Below are 24,911 nucleotides of genomic sequence, written 5' to 3' on the forward strand. Positions count from 1 at the left end.
TTGAATCAGAATAGAATCGAGAAACGGCTAGAATACCTAATTACTGCGCGTTTAATGGAAAACAATTCCACGGATGGCCGTGTCGTTTAGATAAATACGAGCGTAAAGGGCTAATACGAGAGCTATCCTTTCACGAGTTCGCTATTTAGAGTCGAACATCGATCGAGATAACGTGCGGTCGCGTTTCGTGTACAAACACACGAACCGCTGAAAATGGCCGCGTATAATAAAGTGTTATGCTTACGCACGATAAAACATTGACCATGTTCATTGTCGCGATAGCAGCGGTTACTCGGATAGTTAGTCTGTCGTCGTTCGGGCTAAACAGTGCACCGACACCGGCGCGATTCGCGAATACGCGTTCTCTGTTCCGTGCCAAATGTACACGCTCGACGCGTTTGTGTTTCTGGGAAAATGTTCTTGTTCGGCAACAGCCGGTCCATTTGAATAATTGTAACCCGTAAACGGTGTGTGTCATACCTATCGCTGAATCGATTATTATTTCGGTTCCGTTGCAAAGGAACGTTAAACTCGTTGTCGACCACCGAGCTATATTTCTCGGTTTTATGACAAACAATGTACGGGACGTTAAGGACTTTCCGCGGCAACGTCGTGAAAAGCGAAGAGTTCAGAGTTTTAAGTAGTACGACTCAACGATGTCGACCACCTTCGTGCAAAAGTAAGGAAACCGTTTAACAACCGCATGCGGTCGATCGAAATTACTTATTTCTTCCTTGATTATTTAAATTAACATTTGTTACAAGAAAAGAAAAGGGAGTGGACGTTTATCGTTGCATCGGCGCTAGTCGTCCGCGGGCCAGGAAATCAAAATCTCCGGAGCTTTTTAGCGTTCCGTACTGAGAATTAATTCGCGTTCGGCGAGGGTACACCCGAGCATTTTTGCGAGTCGACCGTAAAAAGTGTCGGTCATTAGGAGCAGCGAAAACGCGAACTTCCGGAAATTGTGCCAGCTTTTGCCGTTTCCGTTGCTGTCGGCGAAAGAAACTCTTCCTGCATTTTATGAAGGTCTGACAAAAATTGCTTGCTCGGCGACGGAAAGTGTATCGGCCTTAATGGTTCTAACATAAAAAATAGAAAGCTCGTATAAACGCAGGAGCATTCTGGCGAGTCGAGACGCGTACACGTAGAGAGGATCGCTTCTTGCGATCCTGTTTCGTTGTCGCCCGTCAGCCGGTACACGATCTATAACCTGGCAAAGCTCGAGGGAGAGTCACCCCCGTAAATCCAGCTACCGCTCTAAATTAAGCCCTGCCTCGACGGCTAAAAACGACGCGAGGCCTTATAAAAAAAAAAGGGAAAAAACACGCAACGTTGAGAAACCAACGGCAGACGTTAATTTTATTATCGCGCCGTTTATATCCTGTTTCCTTTTTCAGCCCGTGGACGCGAACCCTCGTTCTCCGCGTCGTTTTAATTACCCTGGATCCTTTGGTGTTGCGCGGTTACCGGAAGGTTTATTCGCCTTGAGCGTCGTTGCTTCGATTGGTTAGCCTTTGGAGTTTAGTGGCTTCGATCGATCACCGTTTCGGGTTCTTTTAATCGAAGCTTGCGCAACTTTAAAACAGTACAGACGTAAAATTCTAAATTCTAGGAGATAAACTTCTTTCTTTTTTACGTTCGCGTTTCTTCTCCTCGAAGGGACCGGCTGTTCCAGTTCGGTCGTTGGCCGTTTAAAAGCTTTTTTCATCGAACCGTGCAAGTTTAGCGCAGTTCCAGAGATTAAGATTACGAATTCGAGGAGATGGACTCCTTACTTTTACCGAGACGATAGTTTGTTTTACATCCCCTTCTTTCGTGCAAAAGGATCCGAATTCGGTCGCTGACTGTTCGGGGCTTACAACTTCGAAGCAGTTACGGAGAATATAATTCTGAATTGCAGGAAATAAAGCTTAGCTTTGTTGCACGTTTACGGAAGAAGTAATTTGACTGAATAGATTGACGGAGTTCTGTCTTTGGCCGTTTGTCGCGGTTGGTTAGTCCATCGCTTATTTTACGTTTCTTTTGGAGAACATTTTGTCGGAGTCTGACGAGTGCGAGCTACGATACTTCGTAGTTGTTTCGAATCGAAGTTAACACTCTCGAACAAGTTTGTTCTTTTACCTTGCATAAAAGCGATTTATTTTATCCCCTGTTTCTCTTTCTCGTTAAGAGGACACGAGGTTTATTTTCTTTCCAGCATTTTGGCGAACGGATACGCGTAGCGTAACGAATCAGAGAGCCGGCCCAATTAATGCGCAGCCTGAACGCGTGTATAAAAGCTTAGTTAGTGGCTGTACGTGGCACGAGATTCGATTAGCCCAGTTGCAACGCTCGAGCTGCGTCGGAACACTGAACGATGACGACTTGCATTCATAGCTCGCGTTCTGTCCACGTCTCCTTTCAATAAATTCACCTAAACTTTCCATAAATTTAATACGCCGAGTGATCAGCGACTGCTGACTAACGTCTCTTCTCTTGCCGCAGCGCGGTACAACTTTTCCATTATTAGCAGAATAGGCAGAGCGTTTTGAAAGGATAAAAAAGCCGATCGTATGAAATAATTGGAAAGACAAGTGTCACGATTTGTCTACGATCGATCGAGAGAGGCACCATCGGCGAGAAAAAATAAAAATCCAGCTATCGCGTTGAAAAATGTGACACTCGGTTCGACCACGAGATCGCGAAGATTTCGCGATACCGTTACCGATCGATAGCTCGAAATTTCCGCGTCGTTACATTCCGTTCCTCGCCGGCCACGATTAAAATCAAACAGTAGCATGTCCGATAATCGATAAAGCGATTCGCAGCCTGCCGCTGGGATGTCAAAGAAAGTGGATTTTTCGCGAATACGTGGAGCGATCGAAGTTCCATCGCGAATTCCAGAGTTCCCCGAGCGAATTACATTCAAAATTGCTTTGGAAGACAATTAACCGGTGCCGTTCGTGACAAAAGTTTCGCGAGAAACTTGGCGAACTGTGACGAATTAACCGGCAACCTCGTTCGCGTTTATCCTGCACCGTTCTCCGTGAAATTCCCGTAAGTAAAATATATCTATCGAGTTCCGGTCTCGTATCAAACCGCGTTCAACCTCCCCAGAGGTCGACGTAGCTCGATAAAACTCGAAAAGTGTGGTTCGAAATGGCTCGATATAAGGAAGACACGGTGAAGGGATGGCGGAGAAGGATGTGCAACGAAAGGGATTCTTGGAAAAAGCTGGGATCAACGGAATTCCAGCGTAATTAACTCGAGCGGAGAGTAGAAACCGTTAGGGGACGAAGGGGATTGATAATGACCACGGGGGTCGCTTTATCTACGTTTGGTCGACCCTAAGCAGTCTCGATAAGGTGTCCCGCGAGGTCTAGCTTCCGCTTCGACTATCTTGGCTCCGCGCCATTTCTCATTTTTCAATATGGTAACCTGCCCGATCAAACTTTTTCTAAGGGAACTTATCGACTGTCACGGAGTAGTTCATAAAAAAACAGCGTAGCTCGTCGTTTCGTTCTTTATAATCCAATGAAATTTTCCGTTTAATTATGACCGGATTAAATCGATGGCTGTTAACGGAGCGAATAAAACGATTCGATCGAACGATCGGAGTAATGGTTGGCAACGCGCAACTGCAGACGGGTGAATTATTTTTGGGCCGTCGATGAAAAATGCTCGATCGGCGTTTTCCATTCGGTAACACGTGTTACGTTGCAATTAGCGTCGTATCGTGGACACGGAAAATGCAAATGACTACGAGGGAATCAATAAATCGGTGCATTTCGACGCATTAACCAAACAGGCGGAAACGTTGACGCGTCACGCGTGTTTGGCATGCGGTGTTAAAACAGAAGCGTGCAGTTATAGTCGGCGACGAATCGCGAGGGAAAATTTGTAAATTTGCATCGGTTCTGTAAACGCCGCGTACACGTTTCGGTGACCAGATACGTTTTCAAAGAAAAACCTGACCGCGTCTGATGGAACACGATCGCGTGCTATATACGGTATTTAAACGAAATCAATTCGACTTTTCATAATATTTTGGAGCTTCTAATAATTAAAATAAACCGATACGTTTGAAAGCAATTTGGTTTCGTTCGTTTTTCTCGAGTGGCTAGTTAAATCGTCGTTGCCAATTAACGCATTGAAAATGAATAGCTCGAATATCGCATTTCGAGTAAAATAACACGATTCGATACGCAGAAGACAATTATATAGTTTAATTTGCAGATATATGGAAACAGTTTGAATAATGATCAATAAAGCATTGCGCGTTGTTTGCTCCTGTTTGCGAGTCAACCAGTTAATCGACGAATTACATAAAAAGATGTATTCATTATTGGCATGCAAATGAAATTTATACATGTACGATCCGCGTCAGATCAGGAAATAAATATTCCCAGAATACGGACGGTTTCGTCGATGCCGGCCGTAAAATTACAATCGATACCTGCCGTTGAAATTGCACGTCCGCAAGAACGCGTCCGCTCGTATTTACAATTTTACGGTATCGATCCTTTAACTGCGAATCCGCGTCATTATGCTTTGGCTAACGCGCGAAATTATACCGGCACCGGTGTCGCCTTTTATTTCCTGATCGACGTCAAAACGAGCTTTGTTCGATAACTTCGCAACTGCGTCGACAATGCGTTTCGTAAATGACCGATTAACAAATTCAAATACTCTATACTCGACCGAATACGCCATACAGTTAACGCTAGAATTATGTAAGAGCACGACACGTGGCGGAGGTATAGCCGATACGGGGAACATTATTGGATTTGTTAATATTCGGAATCGAGTAAGGAACGTCGGGACGCGTAAATCCCCGGATAATATTGAGAAAAGTAGCTTTTCCAGGCGTATAGGTACACTGATAATGGCCGCAGGTAGGTCAGCAACGAAGCGATAAAAGTTCCTCGAGAGGTTCTCTCTCTCTTCCCTTACCTTTCAGCGACACAACAATGCCGTTCAAGCCCTCTTTTATGGGCGGTTACGCTCTTCTACACGGCTAGTAAATGACTTCGTCTGGCAACCAACTTACGCCTTACTATGTACCGTGATTCGCTTGAAAAGTCTCGACGTCAAAGCGTTATGAGGTACAGACAAGCACGTGTCTCGTGTGCACGTACCAGGTGTCTCGTGTACACGAAAACCTCGACGAGTGATGTTTCGCGCGCGGCAAAATTAATGGTTGTTGCGTCTTTCGCGACAGATTTCGTCGATCAAGAAACAGCGAACGAGGACGCGAAACGTGCGACTAAGAAATTATGCAAGTAGTAGCGGATCGTCTGTAGTCAGACATAAGAAATCCCGATAACTATTTTAAGTTTGAATAACTGTTTGCGGCAGAAAATGAACGTTGAGGGATGCTTATGATTACAGGGGTGGACAAGGCGTACGATGCTTAGGGATGCTTGGTCGAACGACGGTGGGAAAGGCTGGTGGCGATGGTGGTCTAGGTTGGGCGGATTGCTGGCGATGGCGACGGCCATTTCCTGTCTTGTTGCCCCGTTTCCGGGTGCCTCGGCCAATCCGGAAGCGAAGCGTCTCTACGATGACCTGCTGTCGAACTACAACCGCCTCATCCGCCCTGTTGGCAACAACAGCGATCGCCTCACTGTCAAAATGGGACTACGCCTCTCCCAGCTCATCGACGTTGTGAGTACATTCTCGATCCATTGATTCTAGTTAACGAATAGCGTTTAGAAACTACTCTGCTCTATCCTTCCGGTCCTGGAATCGCGACGAAACGATTTGAATCTGTGACAGCTTCTACCAGAGAGCGTGGAAAGCCGTGTTTTTATCGTTCCGCGGCGTTCGCCGGTCGAAAACGCGTGGAATTTCGGTAATTTTCGAGCGTTAAAGCGAATCCTTCGGCATCGGTGGATGAGAAATTCGGCGCGTTCGCGCAGAGTACCCTCGGCTAACTGAGAATTCGTTCGAAATCGACGGGCAAACACCACGAATAGCGCAGTCGGTCTCGATACAGCGCGCATACGTTCGTCCACGTACTTGCGGTGATAAGTTGAATTCCCGGAGTTTCTGGCTGGAACCGGAACTAATTTACAACCGAGTTGATCCATAGCACTTCGGCCATTAATTGCCATAATCTGATCGCAAGCAATCAATCGTGTCTCGGCGAGGTTTGCCAGGGACCTGTACGGCTACCTATACACTCGAGGTCATCTCCTCCGACGGATCAATGTGCTACAATTACGCGATTGTCTATCCCTCCCTTGTCCCATCGTCCACCTCCTCCCCTCTCGTGGGCTCCTCTTTGCCGGTACCCGCATTGTCTCCTTGGTTATTACATTCGTGTTACATGCTTATAGAGACTGCCACGAATTTCGGCTGTAATTACCTCGATCACGGATGTCTATAGACTAAATACGTGTTCTCTCTATTCCACCTCCTCCTATATCCGACTATAAATTAATTTGTTATCGGCTGGTCGCTCGACCGATTCACCGTTCGGAGAGCATTATCAACGAAATATCAACGCCGTAATTCCTGGCGGGACGGTGCGCGCTCATTCGCTTCGTTCGCGTTCGAAATTCACGGAATTTTAATCCTATCGAATTCTTTTTCCCGAAAAACGGCTGAGAATTAAAATTGCTGGTGAAACGACGCGGAATATTCGAAACGTTCAAAAATTCGATTTTGTCCAGACCCCGAGGATTTTACGAATTATTGTCAATTAAAAGTTCGTATCTAGACGAATTAAAAGGAAGTCGGCGAAACGTCGACAATTATTTTCTTCTCTCTCGTCCGTCGCAATCGAGTCCATTACAGAGACGCGCGTAAATTGTAGAACGTATCGCGAAACAAGGTTCTTTGTGTCGCGAAATATATGCGTTTCTGTCCTGCGGAGCAGAAATTTGTTTACGGCTCGAACACTTTCGTCCGGCCCGGGTGATTTAGGCTCTGCTCGCGTAACGTCCGTTGTCGGGTCGCGTTTACTCGTAAGTAGAAGCAGCCAGCAAAATGCAGACTGGCTGAGAGTCATTGAAATCCGGCTGTTTCCGCTGTCGCTGGAAACTCGAAGAGTCTGTGAGATTGTTTCGCGCGGGTCCACGGACGCGCACACGTTCCCGCCCGGTAATTACAGTTACACGGAGAACTCGCGGCAACTTTCTGCTCGACGCGTGTCGAATCGTAAATCGTGAACGTCATCGCCAGGTTGCGAGTGTTTACGAGCGCTCCGAATAATTTCTAGCCGATTGTCGCCAGCGAAAAGTTTGCCCGGGCCAAAGGATCCGACATGATCGTCGTTATATTAATCGTTCGTAGTTGGGAAAGTATGATTTACGCGTTAAAAACGTGTCGGGTCAATTACGATCCTGCCAAGCACCGTAACGAACTTTTCGTTCGAATTTTCGAAACGATGGAACTTGGCGAGCAAAGTTTTCGTTAACGCCGTAAACTAAGAATCCATCGAATCATCGAACGCGATCACGGCTCGCATTCCTCGCCGGTGATCCACCGGAAGAAGCAAAAAGGTGTTGCATTCTCGAGCTAACGACCGATAAATTCCGTGTACAAGGAAAACCCATTTGGACCACTATGGAACGATTAAAATAACTGGAACGCCGGCGATGCTCGTGACTGCTCAGCATTCGTCTTCTCTTCGCTTTTAGAAAGTCTAACCGAAGCGGAAAGCATCCTATTCCTCGACTCGTGATTCGAAGCTCGCCGTTCCGTTCGAGCAGGGTTTCCGATCGCCGCGTATCCGCGATCGATTCTCGACGATCGATGCGCTCGACCGACGATCCTCTTGTCACGCAACAGCCAACGCCCACTTTTCACCGGTGACGAAGTCTCGCTCGTGAATCCGATCAATAATCGCTAGCTAGCCAACGACCGATTGTTCGTTCGGTGTAAGTGGATGCACGAAGGTACCGGAAGCGCGAAAGCGGCACCTCGGCTTTCCTTTCGTTGTCGAGTACACTTCGAAACAATGAAGGTGTTGGCTGCTTGGCTGGGTATTCTCCGGTTAAACAGACACTCGGACGGAAGCTCTTTTGGAGCTGATTTTCGCTCTGTCTTAGGGTACGTTTAGACAACCTACGGCCACGAAAACGCTCGTTGAGCGGCTCTTTTGTCGGTCCGTTGTAGTAGAAGCGGGAGAGTGTACTCCGCCAACGGCTCTTTCTCATTAACGATGCAGGAGTTTTGCCGATTATGTCCGACGGTAATTAATTCGTCGAAGTATGAGTTCTTCGTTCCCGAATTACGCTTTTGAATCGAGTCGGTGTCCGGCATCTTCAAATACCTTCGCTTAGCGATCGAACGGGTTCGCGAGGTTCGTAGCGATCGCGAGACGCGGAAAGTTGAAGCGGTTGTTCGGCTAGGGTTGGTCAGGGTGATCGATAAACACCTGTAGAAAGCTTTGGTCGTCGACCGAGCGCGTAACAGGATCCTCGTAAAACGGGTGCGAGGGAAACGTCTCGTGATACTTGCTCCATGTTTTACGGAAGCAATGTTTATTTCAAACAAAGCTAAGGTTAACGTTTTCGCTAGCTTTACGATACGGAAATTCGTTTTTTAAGAGCGGGTGTAAAGAAGTTTAACGGTCCTGCGGTCTATTCGTAAGTCCTGTATTATTTAAAAAAAGCTTCTCGGCTTCTGGATCTTTCCAACCTTTTAACCTCGCGCGAGAAAGTGGAAGATTCTTTCGCGAAAGTATTCGATACTCGATCGATTCGCTAACCGGATCGCCATCAAATATTTAAGCTATCGTACGAGTTAATTCGCGGAAAATTTCGGTTAAAGCTGTTCGTGCCGGACCACCGCTGATAATAATCGAAAATCGAAGCTCGTCGACGTAAAATATACGCGAGAAGAGAATGGAGTGGGGATTGTTTAACGGATGGTGGTAAGTGGCGGGTCTGGTCACGAAGGAATGATGTCCCAGAGGAGCCATATAAGAGGAGCGATTTCTGAGACGGTGGAGTTGCGCCATTATTTACACGGCCTCCTTTTCAAAGGAAACACCTTCTCGGAATCGCGGTTGTTCTCGACGGGACAGCAGTCTTCGACTTTATAAGGATTTACGAGCCGGGGCGAGATTGACTCACAGCCGGACAAGCGCCACGAAATCACGCTCGTCCGTCGTTTATATTGCCACAGGATTTCTTCTGTTTCGAAAACACACCGGAAGTGGCCGGACACCGAGCAAATATTGTCGCTTCGTACGGTTGCGCGCGGAAAAACAATTAATAAACGTTTGGTCGGAAAATGAGAAATTTTATGCTCGATTCCGTTATTTGTTCTATCGATTATGTCTTGGAAATGGACGATTAAACGGTAAATATTTGACGGTGCGTCGTTCGCGAGGCAACGCCGATCGACTGGTCTCGATTGATCTCGAACGAGTACCAATTAAATCGAGCGTTTGCAGCCAGGTGTAGTTAAAGAGGGCAACGATGTTCGAGCTGCAGGAAAGTGGCAAACGCCCGTCTTGTTAGGGGAAACGGTTCGAAGGGCACGACCCCTTTACGGATCTCGCCGTTTCTTCTAATTAAGCCGAGGGGTTGCGATAGTTCCTCGAAAATCAATGAGTCGCAACGGTTCCGAATGCCGAACAATCGCTCGCCTTTTATAGCCAATTTTCGAGCTGCGAAGGTTGCTTCCGCGATAACGCGTGTTAGACGTCGACGGTGTTGCGCGCTAATATTTGTTGACGCTATCGTATCGTGCACAAACATTTATGTACCAAAATTACAGATAATCCCTGGCGTTGTAACGCTTCGGCAAAAATTCTGTACATCGATTTAACAGGGATCGACACTTTTCCGAAAAAGCTTCGAGTTTTATCGACATTATTATTAGATTCCGTGTACCTTTCGCTTCGTTAACGAGTTAACTCGTCTTTTCCGATTAACGGTTTAATTAGATGCCCGAGTTAACGAATTGCGCCAGGTTCAAAGAATTCACCGAACGTAAATTTGTAACGGTACCGCGTTCCGAAAAACGGCCGGAGACAATTAGCCGATGGAAGACAAAGTTTAATTAGATATTTCGTAATCGAGAGCGCGCTCTCTGTCTCTCCTCTTTCGATAATTCTCTCCGCGATTCTTTTTTCGTGCCGCGCGCGTTCGAATAGAAAACGCAGCGCAACTTTGCACTCGTTTCCGACGATTCTGACAATTCTCGAAATTAATTCTCGCGCTGATTAGATTACTCGGATAGGGAGGACCGTGCTTGCTTCCGGATAAACAATTAAACCGAAACTACTCGTCGATCGCGGTGCATTAACGATGCAGCTGTGGAACTTCGGTATTTTGTTCGGTTAAATCGAACGGCAAAATTACGCTTCTCGATGCGGAGTTAAATTGAACGGGCCAAACGAAACGCGTCGTTTTCCATTACACGTACCGCCTGCCAGAGAAGAGGGGTAGCGATTATACATATACGCGGCGGACCGGTGCAATGCAAATAAACGAGCCTCGCGCTGTATTTTATTCTTTTCCTTTGAACGCGTTAATTAAAAAATACACTGTCCTTTCAATTATCGTTACCGTGATCGAGGCAGCGAGTGGCAAAAAGAGTCGCGGAGGTATGCTTTAGTGGATGATTGATTATTGCGCGCGTATTTTTGCGCTCGAAAATTGTAGGAAAATTCGAACGGTGGGCTCCCGGTACACTAATTAACGCGCTAAGATACACTCCCGTCCGATACTTCGATATTAAAAATATGGGGTCAGAAATTTTCTACGATGGTTCGCAATTTATCGATAGTTAGTTTGTTTATAACTTTGTTGCGTTGTTCGAAAGCAGCCTCGTAACCGATCGAAATAACGAGGCACTGATTTGTTGGAAAACACAAAGTTTCAAAGTTATCGCATCAAGCGATCACCGACGAACACGAAAAACCATTCAACTTTGGTTATTCGGAGGGTAAAGTTGGCTAGGCGCGAGCAACTTTTCCAGGATAAAGTGCGAACGTATTAGCGCCGCACTCGCCGTATCGGAGTTCCTTCCGTTATCGAAAATTCTTGGGAAAACTGCGCCGCGGAACTTAATTACGCGAAGAGCATAATCCCCTGTTGAATCTTATCGACCGGCGTGCTCGTAAAAACTCGACGAAACTTAATTAGCCAGCAACAGATCGGATCGGGCCTCTCGATTTTAATCGTCTTCTATCGAGGCGTTATCGTTAATGAATTTAAGAAGGAATCCGCTCGAGACGAAACATCGAGGGCAAGATTAAACGTCGATTTTCCTCTTTCTTCCTGGGAAATTGAACCGAAAACGTTCGCCGCGGTAAAATCCTTTGGAGCGTTGTAACAAACGATGATCGTTCGATACGAAGAAAAACGAATCCGACGCGGCATTAAACGTTAATCGTCGCGCTATATTCGCTTCGATAGAGCCAACACATATTAAAGTGTAACTATCGTAATGGTCGCGAGTCAACAGCCCCCAGGAGCCAAGGGGAACACAACTAATCGTGGATGCAAACACAGTTGGAGCAGAAAGTAATCATTTGCCGCGTTAAACGTGACAATCGATTCAACAGCGTCGCTATTAATTCCGAAAACGTGGTTACACGAACGCGACCCGCTTCATCGGCGATCGTTGATCTCCTAGATTACCATACTATCGATGCAAATGCCATTTTTCAGGGGACCATAAATAATCTTTTCTTCGATCAGGGTGTACAAATAGAAGCTCTTTCCGAAAATGCTATTCTCCCACGGACGGTAATTGTAATCGCGAAGTAGGACACGGACGACGACTACTTATACCCTGTGGCGTAGAGTTTTATGCAAATTTTACACCGTAGCTGTACCCGACACAGCGTTCAACTTAAAATTGACTTCGAAACTAAGCACCGGAGGATGACAAGGTTGCGAGCAATATTTTGGAAACTTCCGTGAACTTTGATCGAATATTCTTGGGCACGTTTTAAGCGATATCGCGATAAGGGAATTTTCAAGTTTTATCGGCAGCGATAACTTGACGCGATACAGTTGTCGAACCGAGTTTGGCCGAAAATTCGACGCGATAAGATCGAACAATTATTGTCGCGCGCGTCGATCTGACCGTTCGCGAAAGAAACGCGAGGTGTAATATTCAAAGTTTCCCGATACTTTACCGTCGTCGTCATTCGACACCGTGATCGAAGCAAACGCGACTGGAGAATATCGCAATCGTTAGCGAGAAAGTTGCTCCACTCGATCCTAATGAGCGAAAGAACGCGTTCGTTATCGCGCGCAGCGACTGATAACGAAGAGGTAACGCGATCCCTGTAACGCTAGCGAAGGAAAGCGCCGCATCCTTTGGCTTACCAACATGTATCTCGCCGTCTTGATCGTCGACGAGTACTCTAATTGCGCGATGCAACTCGAGTTAATTGACAGTGATGAAAGAACGAGTTAAACGCGGAAAGCCGAGACTATCCTGCGCTGATAAATTGCTCGCTTTGTATGCGAGGTAATTGCGAGGACGAGAAAAAATAGCGTGCCAAGAAAATGTTAGTCACCGTAGCGTTTATTTTTTCGTAATCGATCTCTGTCGTGGATACGCATCGGAACGAAACGTACGTAAGAGCGGTAAAAGTCTTGTAAGAGTCGGTGGCCTCGAAAGGTCTTAATCCTCGAGCTTTTAAGGGTCTTAAGCCCTGACAAATCGAAATGATTTTTCAGCGAGTTGGGAAACGAAGAGGCAGAGAGCTTTCTGGAGCGGTAAAGTTGCGAGGGTAGTCGATAGATTAGAAGAGTTATCGGCGAGCGTTCTCGTGGCATCAGTAATTTCCTGCGAGGAGAGTCGATGAAACGAATCGTCGAGACGCGTCCAAAGAGACGACGGCTGAAACAAAACGAGCAGGTCGTCGCGGCAACAATACTCGCGATCGATATCTGTTTTCGGCTCGGGTACAGCGCGATGCGAAGCGATTCGACCAGGCGCAGAAGGTGCGCGACAGAGAGTCTACGTGTAGTCGGGTTCGCAAATTGATGACAATACCGACAGATCGACGGGATTCAACGCGGCGAGTAATCGCTTTCTCCCTTGTTACCGGCCACTTCGGGTAATTAAGTTTCCTGTAGTTTTCACAGGCCAGCAGCCACCGCCGCTCGGAATCCAATTGCCGTAACTACCGGCCGCAACTCTTGTATCCACCGTTCGAGTATCCACTGATTCCAGTTGCTCGGAAATTAGCCCCTCGTCCCTTGCTCCGGTGTCGTTGGATCTTGTTCATTTTTCATCGGGAAATCCGAATCGAAGCGACACGACGGTACACGGTTGTCCCCGATTATCCGCCTCTAACGTTTACGTTTCCAAATTGCTCCCTTCTTGCGCTAGAAGTTCAGCGACATAATTTACAAGCTCATCGCGTCGTTAATAACGAGATCCTTTGTCGAACCCCAAGGAAACGTGGGTTCCGATGCGGTACGACGCGGTGGGTTAACTGACAGCAGAATTTTTCAATGCTCGCGTAACCGCTGGCAAACCTGAGGGCTGCAGTCCGTAATAATCTCTGTGGATTTACGAGCGTCGGCTTAGACGCGCCGCGTATGCCGCAATAAGACCGCGGGATTATGTTTTCGGAAAACCGCGATGAAACGCGTGGAAAGCCTTCACTTTTGTGCTGGTCCCGACTCCTGCGGCGAATAGAAAGCAGAATGGGATCGTAATTATCGGTATAACCTTGGCGTTAGCTGGCTTGGCTGAAGGAAACGCTGAATGAGCCACGCCACGCGAAATTAAGACTGTAAATAAAATCTTGCTCGCGTACAGTCGTTCTTTCGCTCGTGGCGTTGCTCAAACGATTAAATAACCGAGTTTCTTTAACGCGGCGCAAGAAACGGCCATTTGTACGAGCCGAGGAACTTCTGCAAAGCATACATTTGCAACAGGACGCTATAGGGTAGCCGGTTACGACGCGAGATACCAGGGTTCGATTTCGAGCGCTTATATCCCTGTGCGAAATAATAGGGTTCGACTGTCAATGGCTCTCTGTGCGACGTCGAACGTCAATTTCTAGGTCCTTGTGGGAAATGCTAGGGGTCGATTTCCTACCTCTCCGTATAGTAGAGCTTAAGGAAGAAATTGTTTCGGTACACGAACGCGCGATAATCGACTCGCTTAGAGGTAAAGAAAAGTTGACGTTCGCGCCACCTTGTCCCAGGACATTTTTCTGCCGAGCTTATCCAAGCCGGGTGATTTAAAGCACAAACAGGCGGAATGGTCGCGGTCGTTTCATCCTCGCGAGAGAAAGAGGTGGAAAGATAGGCGCGGTGAAAAACAAGAAGGAAAAGCGCATTAAAGATAAGAGCAACGCCAGCTGGCGTATCCGAGCAATGAGCGTGCATCAGTCGCTGGTACATCTGCGTATCGTACTCCTCGGCTAGCCAGGATATCGATTTTCGCATAAAAGACCGTGTATTCGGTATCTTGGCGACCACAGCGTACGACGCGAGCGTGTTCTCCGTGTCGAGTAGCGATCTGCCGATTCGTTAGAAGCTCGTTTGTCACGTAAACTCGAGCTGCTTTTTCGTCTTATCGCTTGCGGGATAAAAAACCGACGACGCGTCCACGAGCGTGAAATGACGCGAACCAGTGGGTAGAGATCGCTCGCTGGAAACGAGGCTGAAAATGCCCGTACACCGTACAAGAGTTCCACGGTGTGTTCCGGTGATCGGTCTTTCTATATCGGCCGACAATCTTTTATCCATTTTTATGATTCTCGCGAAAGGGTTCGGTTTATTAAACATTTTCAAGTTCGATAGTTAAATATCGATCGAGGATACCAGAGAAGGTTGCTCGTTTCGAGCGGAATCGAGACGACGCGACGCAAACACGATGCGAAGAGACGCAATTCTCTAAAAAGTTATTTTCCCGAATTGTCTCCGAGCGATATATCTTGCTCGTGTTTTTCTCTTTTTGTCTCTTCGCTTGTCACGATGCCTTCGACCTACGTTTTTTTATATTTCTGTTTACTCGGTCGGTATAGTTGCTTCGTCGACAAATTTATACGACTCCATTGTAGAAGACCGATTATTCTACGTCTTCGGGATAACCTTGACATCCTCCAGATCCATACTAACACCGCGATCCATATGCAGATTGTTGTTTGACGCGTTAGCTTAGAATTTGAAATACATATGTAGATTACGTACTGCAGCTTGAAGGATGAAGCAGAGTCATTTAATATACTGTACGCTCCAGCACCATCGTGGAATATTAAAAGGGATCTCCATGAATTCTCGTAAGAGGAACCTGCCGGTTTCATCGTGCATACATTCGGCACCTAGTGCACGGTACGATTTTTCAAAAATTCTATATCGAACGACACGTTTTCGACCAATTTCGAACGTGTCGACAAACAGGAGGGTTAAACTCGTTTTTCTCAACCTATGTTTTATATCCAAGCGCGCTTTAATCAGCGTTTTTACGCTATAATCGATCAGGCAACTTTACCGATTACCATCAAGTACTCGACTGTGTGAGACGAACAAAATAACGAATTATAGATACAGAAAACACCGACGATACTTGAAATTTATTGGCATCGGAGCATCGAAAGATAAGTTTCGGTTTCGACGAATTCCGTTGGAACGCAGAGAGCATTGTACGGATAAAACGAAACTTTGTCCAGCCCTCGAAATTCTGGATATCTGTTATGCTACGGTTTGGCAAATAACAGTGGGCGCCGTGACAAATGAAAGAGCCCTGTACGGTCCATAGAAACATAAATGAGACAATGCCAATTTAGACCTATCGAGGAACAGTCGATTCCTTATCGTGCAAAGCTTACCTCTATAACCAAAACGCGAACTTCGATCGGACCTCTACTGTCGGTCGCAAGTTAGCGATTCACTCAAAGGGGCAGTTAACCCCTTTCCGTGAGAGCAAGCGAAGTTATCGCGGATGCGCTGTGTTCCTCGGAGAGGGGAAACTTCTCGCTGAATTCAATTTAAATTTTCAATAACGCCTAGAACCGTGTGGTACGATTTCTACCAGCCGAAAAGATGTACCGCTGTTAGTACGGTCTTAAAGGTTTCGTATAGATAATGTTGGGATAATCGGTTCACGAGTAGTTAGGGTCTATCTGATACCGAGCTAATCGCTTTTGACATTCAATCTTTTAATTAATTTCGAAGAAAACGATTGGAAAGCGATATCGATTCCTGCATCGGAGTAGTCCCTGTGGTAAACGTCGATACTTCCCAGGAAAGCGTCGATACGGTGCGGCAGAGGAGGGTGGAACAGCGTGCCGCGGTGTATTTCCGTCAGCTTTTCACTCGGAGGGGGTGGCAGCGGGTTAATTTGCTAATGAATTTTAAAAAGTGCCGAGCACTGCGGCCGGGAATGCTCGACCAGTCTTTCATCATAATAATTTGATTTTACCGAGCCAACCGATGCCGCGATACTTTTGTTTACTTTCGGATATTAACTGGCTTTCGAGAAGAAAGGGGGAAAAATGAGCGAAAGGAGGGTTTGGGCTGAGAGGTCGGTACACGAGACTGAATGCTCGGGACCTTGTTTGTCATTCGAATCGAGTAATCGACTGGAATCGTGCATCATTCGAGTTACGACCGGTTATTCTGTGCGAGATTGGTCACTCGAAATTCTACTTACATTTGTCTCGTTTTTATTAAAACGTTTGCGTTTCATTTATAAACTGTTATCAGCAACGATTATCAGGGAAAATTGGTTTCACTTTGTAGGACTAATAATCACCGATAAACTCTGTTTAAATACTTAGATCGGTGGATACCGCAAAATCACCTACCAATCAACATTTACAATATCGTCTATATTCGGAGGTACTCGATACAATCTAGGATTATTTCGTATCCGGTGATGGCGTTAAGTTAACCGTTCACGGATAATTCCCGTTCGTTGATACGAGCTAAACATCCCCCTTCTGTATATCCCGCTTGTCGATGCAAATGGGTTAATTGCTCTATCGAACCTTCGGCTCGAGGAGAAACACTCTCCACGAAATTTTGTAGGGGAAGAACTCTTTTCCCACCGTTCGATTATATTTATCCAGCCACTCATTTTTCTGGAAAATCAAATCGTGCACGATAAAAGAAGCTCCCTCGCGATATGCAGTACGACGCGGTCTACTACCGAATCGCGCATCGACTAAAAGTTTGAAAATGGGACGCTTTTCGTATATTGAAAAAAACATAAAATTTACGACACGTTGATTCCCGCAAATTGTTATTAAAAAAGGTTTTATTTATATTAACACCGTTGGACGAAATTGAAAGTGGTAAATGTGGAACGATACATGGATGGATGTGTACAGATGTCTCCCTTTAGTTTCTCCCCTGTTGTCGTGTCTAACGCGCTTCGAGCGTACTGGAAAATTTCCCAGATAGAAATAAAGAGAGCGAGAGAGAATAGGAGAGGAGCGAAAGAGAGACAGACGTTTCGACGTTACTTTTGTCGAGGCGAATATGGAGGCGTATCGATGCGCGAGAGCGTCGCCGCTGCAATCCAACCGAGGGTCATCGAACTGTGGCTGCTGCTGCTGCTGCAACTGCACTCCCAGCTGCAACGACTCCACGAATGGCCAAACGGCACCAGCTATTGCAGCAGCACGTCGCTTTTACAATTGCACGCCGCTCGGTGAAATAATAACGGGCGTGGCACGACGATTGCCGAGTTACGTGTCGCTCCTCCACTCGATCCAACCTCTCTAATAAATACTTTCGACCGAGTCTTGCTACACTATTATCTCTTTTGACCCTTGCACTCCACTCGTAACTCCGCTCTATTAATCGTGCACAACTTTTTTAAGGAGAGGTTTTTAAGTACAGTCGTTACAGAGTTAATCGGGCTTCGCCGTATTTTAAGATCGCATTTAAATTGTCGTTGTACTCGTAGGTTAATTATATACGTCTGTTATGCATGAGACTTTTCTAAAAATAAGCGAGATTTGCTACGTGACGTCGAAACGAGGAGATTTAGCGGAAATAGACGAGGAATCTCGAAGGATCGGAGGTCAGCTTTGAAGAGCGAGTCGTCATTTTGAAAAGTCTCTGACGGAGACATTCAGGAACAGATAGCCGGCTGGAAAAGCCGTATCAATAACCGAGGATGATGGCTGATGGAAAATACGTCGCGTATCGATCATCGATCCCCGAACGGATTACTAACGGATAACGAGGTTAACAATAACCGATTCCCTACGAAGCTGCCTTCGATTTGCGCGACTGACAGCCAGCCCGTAGATGCAAATGAAAGAAGTTTCTTCGCTCGATGCTTGACACAGACGCGACTTTAAACGTCGAATAAAAATTTGTCGTTTATTTCTATAACTTTTTTTGGCAAACTACAGCGTTTGCAACGAAACGATTAATTATAGAACGTAAAGTTTGAAAGCATCGAAATCCTTCCAACCGCGACGCTCTCCTTGGAGCATTTGAACGCTCACCCTTCGTCACTACCCTTCCGAAGGGCGCATCTTTCTTCTTTATTTTCCCTTGGAGCAATCGCGCATTCTTTTGTGCGTCGGGAGGGGCTAATGCCGCGACCGGCATCATTCCAGCCGATTTCATGCGGCGAATATCCGTGGTCGAGATGCTAAGCGCCGGCAGTAATTAAAGACCGAGTTAATTAGTGGCTGCCGCGCTCGTTCGAGCGTATCGCGATCTATATAACCCGGTGGTGCGCGAGCGCACCTACGCCATCAAACTTTACCGGCACTTTTGTGTATTTTTTTTCCTCCCTATCGACGCTGGAGATTCACGAGCTGTTACGTTTTAGAGCGCGATACGGAGCGACGTCGCTGTAATTTACCGATGACGGATTATAGTCGTACGCGTTCGAGCCAGGTGTTAAACAGTCGCAACAGTCTATAGAAAATTTCAAACCAGTAATAATTCTGGTATTACGTTAACATCGACATGGCGATACAGGAAAAAGACACGGGAAATGGATTATCGGTGTAGGTAATATCGTGTTACATTCGAAATTGAATACACCGGTAAATTTTCCCGTGTACGTCGGTCCGTTGTTGCGACGAGGGAAACTCGTGAACAAACAAGGATCACTCTAATTGTGCAACAGAAGGCGTTGTATCACGATATCCGAGAAGGAGGCAAGCGTTGTTTGCAGCATCCGAAACCGCGAGATACACTGCGAGACTGAGAAACGGCGCGGGGAAGCAGGGAAGTAAGTAACGTGTCAAATGTACGTAAAATCCTCGTAAATGCGATAACGTTCGTAGAAGCCATTTGCTCTCCGGTATCGTGTCGCAGTTGTTGATGCAGCGTTAATCGATAACGACTGTAATTACGACTGTACTTCCTCTTAACCCTCTCTCCCGTGTTTCGCTATTTTGTTACAAATTACCGATGAACTGTCACGATGTACAGTTTTGTGACGCATTGTTGCGAGTCCGAGAAACGACACGGCGCCAGCGTCTCGTTCTAGGAATTTAATTAAAAAGCATGCCGAATTTCGGTTTTCGATAAATTTCCAACGACGCAACGGTCAAAACGAAAATCCATAAGCCGAATAGCTGCACGCGAGGCTGAGAGACGTTTATCGAATGAAAATTTCGTCGGACGAAACTGGAATCGATACCGCGATCTGCGCGATTGAATTTCGTCGTGCGCGTGTGAATAATTACGGTCGAGCGAGTTCGCCAGATATATTCGTTTTTCGCCGAAAAATGTTCTTCTCGAATACGAGAAAAACTGATACCATTTATCTCACATAGAGATCATCGTATCCAGCTGAAACGAAGATATTATCAGATCCTAGGAACGCGAAGACTCAGGGTTATACGCCACGGTATGGCGCGTAGTTTTTCGCGACACGGGTCGCACCATGCCAGAAACGTCGAATTTGATCGGAAAATCGGTTCTCGGAAAGGGCCGGAACGTGTTCGGCGAATAACGTTATCAACGAACCGTATTCGAACCGATCGAGGGGATCAATCGTTCGACCATGTAGGAAAATCATTGTTTTTTCGGACAGGGGCGAGCGAGCAAGAACGATTCCCCGAAGTAATTCGTCGTTATTCGAAGTCTCTGACGGATGGAAACGATATATCGGGAATTGGGAATGAAGGTATTGAATACCGTTGGGATTGAATAGCGTTCATCGACGGAAGTGCTTTTCCGATATTTAAATACTGCTGCATCGCGAGCCCTGTACCCGTACGACGATTGTTTGGCGCACGCGTTCGGCACGCTTTAATCGCGCCAGATTTGTTACGTGTCTTGACGGTCGTTTTCGTGTGTCGACAACGACACCGATAAACAGCCGGAAATCGAGTACGTATTATTGAATTCTCCTACTCTGTCTACTCCGATCCGTTGTCCCGTCGTACGTTCGCTTTTATCGTGCTCGTTTATGAACCCTGTTTCTCTTCGTTTTTATGGGTTTGCGCCGAATTCCGGATCGACGTACGTTCGCTCTTCGTTCACGATTTTTCGAACGCCTCGGTCGATTAGGTTCTTGCCCGAAGAAGCCGTAGACCAAAATGGATCGCCTCGTATATAACGCGAACCTGTCAGCGTTTCGTTGTTCGATAAGGATTTACAGGCTGCGAATGATTAATCTGCTCGAACAAAAGTCCTAAAGAGATAGCGCAGCATGAAAGAGGGTAATCGGCTATCCTCTGTAAACAACCTAACGACTACAGTTCGAAGTAGAACGCGATTAAAACTCTGGCTGTTACTTAAGAGCCTGATGAAGCTAGTAATAAATCCGAAGGCTGAACGGTCGACGGAACGCGATCGAATACAGCGGTGTAACCGATGATCAGCTTACCGAAATCGCGAGTTTCGAGAATGCTCGCGTAACTTCTCCTCGCTAAATGGATCCTCTTTAAGAGAGGCGGAAGAGGGCTTGAAAGGAGGCTCAACCGTGCCGAAGCAAACTAATATATCCTCTTAGGAGCGACTGTGTTCCAGGGCTAATTGGATTTGTGTCCGTTGCCATAAATTTCGCGATAATCTCCCGCGTTACTCGTAGAAATTGTGACTGTGATATACAGCTTTGTAGGGCTCGATTGAATCTTACATCCCGAGATGTAGTTGCGGTGTTCGATTAAGTATCTCCTTCGCTACTTTCGATCAACATAGTTACAGTAAATCTAACTAGATATACTGTATCAGGGCAATGTATAGTTCGTCGATCAACCTCTTGGCTCGTGATTGTCTTACCTCTCCGACGCAGTCAAATAGTCGTTAAACTACTCGAGTGAGCGTTTGACGATCGTACCGGTGATGCGCGTTATGAGACGAAAGTTTTTGCGTCGAAACACGCTAGCGAGTATCGCGGAAAAGATCGAGCAAAGCTGTACGAAGAACAAAGGGAAAAGGGAACAGCACTCGATCGGTGGAGGATCGCAGAATTCGGCTATGGGAAAAAAAATTGTCGAAGGTAGGTATTGCGAACGAGAAGGCACACGGTATCGGGGGTATCGACGGTGACAACTTGCAAATTGCTTTTCGCCGTGACGCGATAGTCCTTTTTCGTCGCGTCGAGTTGTATCGCGTCGCGGCGCTTTGACGCCGTTGAATTTTCAACCACGACGCCGCGACATCGTTCCAGCCAGTGGCGGGTTGATGGTCGAAACGACAAAATCGATTGGAAGTTCGCCGCGGTCGTTACCATGCTATTCTCGAATAGAAATCGACGTAGCCGACTATCGCTATGACGCGTTTTCGAGAAACGGGCGTCGGTGGCGCGTTGCTTGAAAAATTTAACCGGCGATCGAAGCTGCTTTAAATTTCATAACTAATCGATCTTAATTTCGTGTTCCCTCCGTCACGGGTATAAACGAATCGCTTTCAGCCAGATAAATGGCTCGCGACAGCGTCTTATTTGGATCATGGTCATTTTATTTTCCTTTCGCGAACTTTTATGCATAAGATATTGCGATACTTCTCGAGCTTCCGATCGACCCTCACCTTTTAACGATAGCAATTTTCATAGTAGCGTCTCGAAGTAGTTAAAGTTCATTTCCTCTTCTTACACTCGCTTCTTTGTCCTGTCTGGAAAGCTTTAATTGGATTTTCTATCCTCCAGAAGCTAACTACTTCTGCAGTGGCCAATGAAATTTTACTTTTCGCACAAAGAGAAGCTGCACTTTCGGTTGATTGGATGATTCGATTGGTTCGTTCGTCAGTGGAAAATGACTGATTTTTCTGCGCGCGTTAAAGTACCTCTTATTGCATTCCCTATAGAAAAATCATTCGACGAGGAACCGACGTTTCGAGACGGATTCAACGATCGTAGTTTTATATCGAAACGAGTGTAAGCGAGAAAAATGTATCCAAGGATCGTATCGTTGCGCGTAGTACAGCCATACGTTGTATCGTTCGAGTATTAAATTAATACGATTCTATACTCGTCGTTGACTCATGCCAGGAGATCGCGTATCGAACAGATAGCGAGAAGAGTCTAGCGTGCTTCGATTCGGTATTTTTCGAAGCAGATCCATTTAACGAGCTCGCTTCTCAAAGAGTCGTTATCGTGGTACAACGAAGCCAGGATTTCACGGGGTCAGAAGTAAAAATAATCCGCCATTACCATTCGTCGTTACCTTCTTCCGCTGTCGCGCGATTCACGATCTGACGGGAGGTCGAATTCTCGAATCTCCGCTGAAAGTTTCATGGCAGCTGGCCATCGCGGATCGATCTTTCTCGTTTTTTTTCCCCCCTGCTCAATCTTTCCAACCACCAGAAAATAGCGGTGTTCGATCGCGGCTAAATCGGAGCCGGCCGTTCGAGGAACCGGCAGAAAGTCGGGGAACAAAAACGAGAGAAAAAAGAAGACGCTCGAGTCGAGGAGCGAACGGTAAAAAGGATCGAGCTGATTCGGTGGCCGAATACAATTAAAACTTTTCTACTTGCACCGGTTAATTTGTCTTTGTTGCCACGACCTGGCCGGAAACCGTGGCTCTGTCTCCCTTTTGTTACGATGCTCCCGTTCACACGATCTTCCGGCCACCCTTGCTCTTCTCGACGCCTTTTGGAACGCGCCAACGAGGCTCTTTCTCCTCGTGGTTCGCTAATTGTCGAGTTTTCGGTTTGCAGCTGATCGACCAAAGTTCACTGTTTTCCCTCGCTTTTCTTTCCGTTTGTTTCGACCGGTATCGAACCGTGCATATCCCTTTGAAATCGTTACTACCGCTATTGGTTGCCGTCGAAGTTATTAGCGTAGCTAATGCAGCGAAACGAACAATTAGTCTCTTGATGCTATTACAAAGGTTAATTCTACGAGTTAAATTCGTTGTCGTTCTTTTTCGTTATCGGCAAAGCGATACGGATCGTTTTCGCTGTGTAACCTAGTGGCGCGGCATCGAAACGCGCAGGGTCAGTAGTATGTACCGTCAATAGTCAGACAACTGGAGCGCCTACGATACGGAGTACCTTTTGCGACTTTGCCGTTGAATAAACAGAAAGGGAATTTAGTACGACCGTACACAAATTAATATAGATTACCTTCGCACGTTTCGTTTACAAGTAGAATTATATAAATAACGAGAACGCGTAACAAATGTATAAATATCGCGTTAAACAACGGAATCAGTAGTACACACCGTCAATAATCGAACAAGTAGGACGTGGCGTAACGCGAAGCATCCTCTGTGCTACCCTACCTTTTAACGAACAAAAGGGGTATTTAATTAAATCGCTGACCAATTAATATAAATTACTTTAGCTCGTTCCTGGAACAGCGCGAACATTTTTTTTTCATTTCTCGTCTTTTGTATCGAAATTACGCGATATTAATGATAACGACGAGTGGATATACATATTTAAATAACGCATTGAATCAGGCAGAATAGCGGTAGTATACATCGTCAATAGTCGGACAAGTAGAACACGTTGTAATAGGAAGCGCTCTTCGCAACGTGGACCGGGTTGAATAAACAAAAGGGGTGCATGAATCAGGGTATATATAAAAAAAAAAGTCATAAATCAACGCTGGCCTCGAAACGGGTTACGAATGAACCGTGGTTCGAAATGAAAAGCGTGGAACGTCTGAGCACGTCACGGTTGCCGCGAATTTAATAAAGAAGAACACAAGCACGAACGAAACGAGAGAGAAGAAAAGGCCTGGGTTGCCGCGGCGAGGTTTGGGGGTTAATTGGGGATGAGCAATTAAGTGTCAGAAGGGCTGCTGCTCTCGGATGACGTATTTCCGTAATATTTACGCAAAGAAAATCTCTAGTACGTGGCCGGCGTTCAGCGAGCGCGATAGAAGCATCCTCCCGGAGACGTAAGTTCGCTGACGCGTTACACATTTTTTCCCCGGGTTCCTCGAGTAGTTGAAACGGGAACACTGGATCCGTCGATGTTGTACTACGTTAAGAAATTCTCTTTCCGGCTTTACCGGTTCGCCGGCAACGAATCACGAGTACGCGCGTATAAATCGCGAGCTGGACGGTACGGCTTCGATTTTCACCGATCGCGACTGCATTCCAACATGGAAAATTGCAAGTAGCGCTGTCCCGTAAATCGTGCGCCATTTCGTGCTGCTTGCATCGTAAAATCGAGCTGTTTAGCCGGATGACTCGCCCGGTACAGGTTACGCGGAACTCGCTAATAATCGTTTTCTGTTTGCCGGAGTTATAAATTCTCGGATGTTTAAGCTGTTTACGCGCGCCGTCTTCCCTTTCTTCGCCGAACGATTCAAGTTCCGACGCTTTCCTACGCAAAACGAGCATGGAAAGCGTTTCTTCCAACGAATAAAGATTTTTTGCCCGGAATAAATTGACGGGCCGATGGAAACAGCCTTCGTCGAGTCCTGAATATGCGAACGAGATGGCGGTCGTCGCGGCGCCGTCGAGCCGTGGCAAAGGCTGAAAGGAAGGCCGAACAAAAAGCTCCTTCGCACCAGCTGGCCAGCCTCCCCATTTTTTTTTATCAACAGTCTGGGTCTTCGTTCTTGTTCGACGAGATGTTCAAAAATCGCTTAGCCCCGGTAGATAGACG

The 24,911-nt window shown here is 46.4% G+C and overlaps 1 protein-coding gene across 3 annotated transcripts in view; it reads left to right on the forward strand.

Annotated features, from left to right (window-relative positions):
* Nucleotides 1-24,911, forward strand: part of nAChRalpha1 (nicotinic acetylcholine receptor alpha1) — a 113,250-nt gene that overhangs the window by 37,910 nt on the left and 50,429 nt on the right. For all 3 annotated transcript variants that reach the window (XR_013040497.1, XR_013040498.1, XM_076539827.1), the window contains exon 2: nucleotides 5,371-5,646. Coding sequence is in view for 1 of the 3 variants with exons in the window: in XM_076539827.1 (XP_076395942.1) it covers nucleotides 5,389-5,646 (258 nt within the window). In the remaining 2 variants the exon portion in view is untranslated. The remainder of the gene's footprint in view (nucleotides 1-5,370; nucleotides 5,647-24,911) is intronic.

This window comes from Megachile rotundata, chromosome 14 (genome assembly GCF_050947335.1).
Source record: "Megachile rotundata isolate GNS110a chromosome 14, iyMegRotu1, whole genome shotgun sequence".
In the NCBI taxonomy this organism is placed as follows: Eukaryota; Metazoa; Arthropoda; class Insecta; order Hymenoptera; family Megachilidae; genus Megachile; species Megachile rotundata.